The sequence below is a fragment of the Zophobas morio genome, unplaced genomic scaffold (assembly GCF_036711695.1).
Source record: "Zophobas morio isolate AGI-343-1 ecotype UQ-CSIRO unplaced genomic scaffold, CSIRO_AGI_Zmor_V1 ptg000028l, whole genome shotgun sequence".
In the NCBI taxonomy this organism is placed as follows: domain Eukaryota; kingdom Metazoa; phylum Arthropoda; class Insecta; order Coleoptera; family Tenebrionidae; genus Zophobas; species Zophobas morio.
In genome coordinates this window covers 1961608-1968970 of record NW_026972133.1, presented here as the reverse complement: position 1 = coordinate 1968970, position 7363 = coordinate 1961608, and the positions used below count along the sequence as shown (strand labels likewise).

At 27.0% G+C, this 7363-nt stretch overlaps 1 protein-coding gene across 1 annotated transcript; it reads right to left on the bottom strand.

The window, feature by feature from the left end:
- Positions 1-609: 609 nt before the first annotated feature.
- Positions 610-1992, bottom strand: LOC135136897 (odorant receptor Or1-like). Its single transcript, XM_064066359.1, has 5 exons — positions 1253-1992; positions 1096-1195; positions 937-1041; positions 728-883; positions 610-672 (listed from the first exon to the last, which is right to left on the bottom strand). The coding sequence occupies exons 1-5, from the start codon at positions 1990-1992 to the stop codon at positions 610-612; spliced, it is 1164 nt and encodes a 387-aa protein (XP_063922429.1).
- Positions 1993-7363: the final 5371 nt, after the last annotated feature.

The window sequence follows — 7363 nt, the reverse complement described above, 5'->3', positions numbered from 1 at the left end:
GAAACCTAACTAAGTACATTTTCTTGTAGATTTCGAGCGGTAGAACTCACTTCCGGCCTCGATTCTTTGATAGCTGCAACCGTTTTTCCAGAATCGACGGTTGAAATATCGAAATTTTTGAAATTTCCATAAATTAGGCATTTCGTATCGATTTCTTCGAAGATGTCGCTCCACGACCATCAACAAGCTATATTTTTGGAATCAGCACATCGAGATCTACGTCCCTGAATTTTTTCACAATTTTTAGACGACTTTTTTAAAAGTAAAAATTTTCCAATCGCCCTTTGATTTTTTTTTTTAATTCGATTTATTTGATATGTTTCTGGAACACAAACATAATGCAAAAGTCGGTCGATGGTCCCCAGTTAGGTTCCATAAAAAATAAATAAAAATATAAATAAATTGATAAAATTTTTATTAAAATCTCTATTTCAAGTTCAATATGGTGACGAACATGTTTTAGAAATAATAACTTCGCAATCTATATTTTTCAATTCTGTTTTGATTACAACATTTTAATGGCAGTGTCCCAACCTATGCTACGATACGGCCGTGATTACTGATTTTATTTACAGAAAAAAAAATTAAAATATCGTTAGTGCATAATTTTTAAGAATCTTGTTGGTACAGATGTTGCAATACAGCAAAATAAGAATACGACGATCGCAGTATCTAAAAAATACATGAAATTTAGGAACTATTTATACCGAAATAAAACCGTCTTTACGCTCGTCAACGTCGCAAGAGACAACGTAACGAATTTTCCTGCTGTTAAAACCACCGGCTTTTTCGTCTTTTCTAGAAAAATCGTAATACTTTTGCGAATGTTGATGTCAGAATCGTACCAGTTGGACATGTAGCAGAACTTTCCCAGTTCGTCACTCTAAAAAAATTATAGTACCTATTTATTTCGAAAATTAAAATTTCTGATCTTACAGTTGTCATCACTTCGTGACCGTACCAACAATACATGGCGACTTGACACATCATGCAGAAGAAATACATGACCAAAAACACAAACTGAATACTCGCCATTGGAACCTAGAATCGAAATTCAAAAAAAGAGATTTCGTGTCGTCAAACTGTCAAATTTACAACAAGCAGCTGAAAACCGGTAAAACAGATGATGATGACACTGGACAAGAACTGCATGAAAATTCCCTTGGAGAACACGAACTCGATTTTGTGCACCAAACTGCCACAAAAACAACAATAATAAAAACTGTGTTATTAAATTATTTAAAATATTTACTCAATCACTGCGTTGTGTTGTTGTATACAAATCCCGAACGTTTCCTTAGTCATTTCCAACTCTTTATCACCGTTCGATTTGTACTCCAAGTCCCTCAGATTCTCTTTCAAAATTTCCATCTCACCAGAAGCTACTGCAATCAGCTTCCAGGTCAAAATATCGATACTCGAGTTATTATAAGCGCTAACGCAGACGCTCAAAATTTGAAAAATTATAGTTTCCAAGTAAAACGTGTCAGTATCGTAAGGTAGCCAACCCGGAAGCGGCAAATTTTTCTCGTCTCCTAGTAAAGGTAAAACTGAATAAAAAATAATACAAAGCACACACGACATTCTAAATATTTTCGCAATCGTGTTACAAGACCCAATTTTGGAAATGAAAATTCCTAGTTGTTTTTCAGAGAACGAGTAAAATATTTCAGCACACAAATCGTCCTCGATTGTCAGTAAGTTCCGTCTGTAGTACCCAAAATTTGTCAGTTTTCCCAAAAACGTAAAATGGGTCATAAAAAACAGCAAAGTGTCTGTTAGTTTCGACAAGTCTTTCCTGTCGACGACCATTTGCCCAATCATTGAAAACAGCTGCAAATATGAAACCACGACGTTGATTAAAGCGCTTGTGAAGTAGAAAGGTACGTTTATCTGGTGTCTTTGGGGGTAGAATCCTGAAAGTGACAGCAGCGTTCTTTCAGTTTTGAAAACATCACGCAGATCGAACGCTTGAATACGTTTTAGAACCATCTTTGTACGTCTTGTTACGTAATCTACCAGTTTACGACTCCTTGCTTTCCAAAAATTCGAACATAGATCGATAATTTTAATTGCTGTTAAGAAACCTGGTTATTAGTTACTAGTGTGTGGGTCAAATATTAATACGAGTAGATGGGGTTTGTGTTTGATAATTCACTAATTTATTAATAAGCGTCTTCCCCTATGTGAAAATATGGCTACGTTACGTTAGTCTAATTTTGTCTTTGATTATTACTGCAAGGGGTTAAACGAAATAAGTGGCGGTTTAAATTTTGAAAACTAAATTAAAAAAAAAAGATAATTGCTGGGTGGAGTAGATAATTTATTTAATGTTGTGTTGCTAATACATTGTTAATGAATGTTGTGTTGGACCTTGTTTAGTGTTGAAGTCGACATGGGGTGGTATTGCTGAGCACCACGTTTTTAAAACGTTAAATTTTAGGTCACCAGACTGAAATAATGTTGCAATGTTGGTGTGAGTATGTAATATTTAGAAGTATTGTGTCGTCAAAAATGGAGGAGGCGCTGGCGGACCTGAAATTGCTTGGAATTACAATTTCTTGTCTATTTTCATTTTAGTGTAGAATCACAATTAAAGGAAAAACGATTGATACTTGGATAAAATATTTAACGAAACACATTTTCTTGTAAACTCTAACCGTTTTTCCAAAATCGCCCTGAAATATCGCAATTTTTGGTCTTTAAAAAATTAGAATTTAGAAGCGCATTTTTTGAAAATTTTGCTCCATGACCATAAATAAACTATATTTTTGAAATCAGCACGTCGCCATCTAGAATCCAGAATTTGTGGGGATTTTTAGATAATTTTTTCAAAAGCCAAATTTTTTTCAGAAGTGAATACCTTCAAATTTCTGGGCTCGTTTCTTCGATAAATTCAACCGTTTTTCCAGATTTGCCCATTGAAATATAACAACTTATGGATTTTCTTAAAGATTTAATCACAAAGGCGAATTTTTCGATAATTTTTTGTTTTTCTTTATTTTTTGATAATTTCTTGGGCTTTCTGTTTTTTTTTGGATTTCCGGGATTTTTTGTCCTTTTTTGGATCTTACGGATTTTTCGGATTTTTGGGCTTTTTAAATTTTTTGTATTTTTTTACCTTAAAAAGGATTTGGCTTTTGAGTTTGTTGGATATTTTAAGATTTTTTAAATTCTTTCGATTTTTTAGATTTTTGGAATTTTATGATTTACTAGAATTTTATTTATTTTTAGATTGTTCAGTTCGTTTCATTTTTTGGATTTTTTACGAATTCTTTTATTTGTTCATTTGTTTTTTTTTAGGATTTTTTGAACTGTTTGGCTTCTAGATTTTTTTTTGTTCCTTTCGACTTTTTTTTTATTTACTCATTTCTTACATTTCTTGAATAAATTTCATTCTTTGATTTTTTTCTGATTTTTTAAATTTTTTGAATTATTGGCTGTCTTGAATTTTTCGTTTTCTTTTAATTTTGGATTTTCATTTATTTTTTTTTATTTTTAAGATTGTTTGAATATTTTACATTTTTTCGCTTTTTGTTTTTTTGGATTTATTAAATTTTAGGATTTTTTGGAGTTTTAAGATATTCTCCATCTTTTGGATTTTTGGAATTATTGGATTTCTTGAGCCTGAATCTAAAAAATCCAAGACTTCCGATTTATTAAATTTTTGTTTTTTCTAATTCTTTGACTTATTTTTAGTTGTTTTAATATTTTAATATTTAAATTATTTGGATTATTGGATTTCTTGAGTTTCGTGAGTTTCGTCAGTTTTTTGGATTACTTGATTTATTTAGTTTCTTGGGTTTCTTGCATTTCTTGGGTTTTTAGGATTTGTTGTATCTTTTTTTTCCGATTTTCTGGATTTTTAATTTCCATTTCTGGAATTTTTGGATGTCTTGCATTTTTTAAGTTTCTAAGGATTTTTTTAAATCCTTTAATTTTTTGGATTCTTTCGATTTTTTCTTTCCAGTTTTTTTTTTAATTTTTTTATTCATTCAATTTCTTAGATAATTTTTATTTTTTGTTTTGTTCTTCAATTTTTTTGGCCCTTTGATATATTTTCCATTTTTTGGATTACTGGATTTCTTGAACTTCTTGCATTTCTTGGATTTTTGGATTTTTAAATTTTTTTTAATTTTTTTCGATTTTTTTTAATTGTTTGTATATTTTCAGATCACTGGATTTCTTCAGTTTCTTTCTTTAATTTTTTAGATTCTTCATATTTTTTGGAAATCTGTTTCATTTTTTTGGATTACTGGATTTATTTAGTTTCATGGGTTTTTAGTTATTAGATATTAGTTCTTTCCATTTTTTATTGAAATTATTGGATGTCTCCGTTTTTGCGTTTTTTTGATTTTTTCGATTTTCTTGGATAATTTAAAATTTTTTGGATATTTTTGTTATTTGATTTTTATAATTTTGGAATTATTGGTTGTCTTGCATTTTTTAAATTTCTTAGGTCTTTTGAATTTTTTTGGGTTTTGTGGATCTTTTTGGATTCTTGGATTTTTTTTAAATCCTTTGATTTTTTCTTCTCGGTTTTTTATTTTTTTTATTTATTCAATTTTTTCGATTTATTTTGATAATTTTTATTTTTTGTTTTGTGCTTGAATTTTTTGGATTTTTGAGATATTTTCCCTTGTTTGGATTACTGGATTTCTCGAATTTCTTGCATTTCTTGCATTTTTGGATTTTTAAAATGTTTTTGATTTTTTCGATTTTTTAAAATTTTTTGAATATTTTCAAATTATTGGTTTACTGGACTTCTTCAGTTTCTTAGGATTTTTGCATTGCTTGGATTTTTTGAATTATTTAATTTTTAAAATTCTTCATACTTTTTTTGATATTTTTTTCAGTTTTTTTGGATTACTGGGTTTATTTAGTTTCTTGGGTTTCTAGCATTTCTTGGGTTTTTCGCATCTTTCGGATTTTTCAAATTTTTCAGATGTTTTGGATATTAATCCCTTCCATTTTTATTGGAATTATTGGAATTATTGGATATATTCGGTTTTTTGAGCTTTTAGGATTATTTCGGTTTTTCTTGGATAATTTCAAATTTTTTCATTTTTTTGTTATTTGATTTTTTTTTTAATTTTTGAGCCATTTTCCATTTTTATACTTTTGAAATTATTGGATTTTTTTCTTTAGATTTTTAAAACTATGGGGTTTATTGCGTTTCTTGTTTTTTTTTAATCTTTTGATTTTTTTTAATCTTTTGATTTTTTGAATTGTTTAGATTTTTTCGATTTTTTCTTCTCTGTTTTTTATTTTTTTTTATTTATTCAATTTCTTCGATTTATTTTGATAATTTTAATTTTTTGTTTTATTCTTCAATTTTTTGGATTTTTGAGATATTTACCATTTTTTGGATTACTGGATTTCTTCGATTTCTTGGATTATTGGATTTTTAGATTTTTAAAATTTTTTATTTTTTCGTTTTTTTTTTAATTTTTTCAATATTTTCAAATTATTGGTTTGCTGGATTTCTTCAGTTTCTTAGGATTTTTACATTTCTTGAATTTTTTTAATACTTTGAGTTTTTAGATTCTCCATATTTTTCGGATACCTTCTTCAGTTTTTTTTATTGCTGGATTTATTTAGTTTTTGGATTTCTTGCATTTCTTGAATTTTTCGCATCTTTCGGATTTTTCAGATTTTTCAGATGTTTTGGATATTAATTCTTTCCATTTTTTATTGGAATTATTGGATATCTTCGTTTTTGGGTTTTTAGGACTTTTTCAGTTTTTCTTGTATAATTTTAATTTTTTTTTTATTTTTTTGTTATTTGATTTTTTGAATTTTTGAGCTATTTTCCATTTTTATGCTTTTAGAATTATTGGTTGTCTTGCATTTTTTAAGTTTCTTAGGTCTTTTGAATTTTTTGGGTTTTGCGGATCTTTTTGGATTCTGTTGGATTATTTTATAATTTTTGGGATGTTTTTTTTGATTTTTAAAACTATTGGGTTTCTTAGGTTTCTTGGATTTTTTTTTTAATCTTTTGATTTTTTGAATTATTTGGATTTTTTCGATTTTTTCTTCTCTGTTTTTTATTCTTTTGTTATTTATTTAAATTCTTCGATTTATTTTGATAATTTTAATTTTTGCTTCGTTCTTCATTTTTTTGTATTTTTGAGATATTTTCCATTTTTTGAATTGCTGGATTTCTTCGATTTCTTGGATTATTGGATTTTTAATTTTTTTTATTTTTTTTCGATTTTTAATTTTTTTTTAATATTTTCAAATCATTGGTTTACTGGATTTCTTTAGTTTCCTAGGATTTTTGCATTTCTTGGATTTTTTAAAACCTTTAATTTTTTAGATTCTTCATATTTTTTTGATATTTTCTTCATTTTTTGGATTACTGGATTTATTTAGTTTCTTAGGTTTCTTGCACTTCTTGAATTCTTCGCATCTTTCGGATTTTTCAGATTTTTCAGATGTTTTAGATATTAGTTCTTTCCATTTTTTCTTGGAATTATTGAATATCTTCATTTTTGGGTTTTTAGGACTTTTTCAATTTTTCTTGAATAATTTTAAATTTTTGTTATTTGATTTTTTTGAATTTTTGAGCTATTTTTCATTTTTATACTTTTGGAATTGGAATTGGTTGTCTTGCATTTTTTAAATTTCTTAGGTCTTTTGAATTTTTTGAGTTTTGTGGATCTTTTTGGATTCTGTTGCTTTTTTTAATGATTTTTGGAATATTTTTTTCTTTGGATTTTTAAAACTGTTGAGTTTCTTGAGTTTCTTGGATTTTTTTTAAATCCTTTGATTTTTTGAATTGTTTGGATTTTTAAACTTTTTTCTTCTCTGATTTTTTTTATTTTTTTAATTCCTTCGATTAATTTTGATAATTTTTATTTTTTGTTTTGTTCCTCAATTTTTTCGATTTTTGAGATATTTTCCATTTTTGGATTACTGTATTTCTTGAATTTCTTGCATTCCTTGGGTTTTTGGATTTTTTTTAATTTTTGGATTTTCTGGATCTTTTAAAAAAATTTATTTTACAACCGAATATTTCGAAAATGTTGCTCCGTGACCCTAAACACGATATATTTTTATGGGTAGAATTGTTTTTTTTTTCTTATTTTTAGTTTTACGTTCTTGTAATTGTTAATTTTTAATTTTGTTCAGTTTTCCAGAATTTTTTGGGGATTTTTAAACAACTTTTTCAAAAGTGAAAATTTTCCAATCGCCCTTTGAAATATTGCAACCTATCTTATATTTCTAATATTCTTCATAAAAAATAAATAAAAATGTAAGTAAATTGATAAAATGTTTATTAAAATCTAAATTACAATTTCAATATGGTGACGAACATGTTTTAAAAATTTTATTCTAAAATATCGTTAGTTCATAATTT

Coding starts and splice junctions, on each gene's coding strand:
- LOC135136897 (XM_064066359.1), bottom strand. CDS start 1,992: ATGGTTCTAAAACGTATTCAAGCGTTCGATCTGCGTGATGTTTTCAAA. Junction 884..936: donor GTCACGAAGTGATGACAACT/GTAAGATCAGAA, acceptor TAATTTTTTTAG/AGTGACGAACTGGGAAAGTT. Junction 673..727: donor CTCTTGCGACGTTGACGAGC/GTAAAGACGGTT, acceptor TGTATTTTTTAG/ATACTGCGATCGTCGTATTC.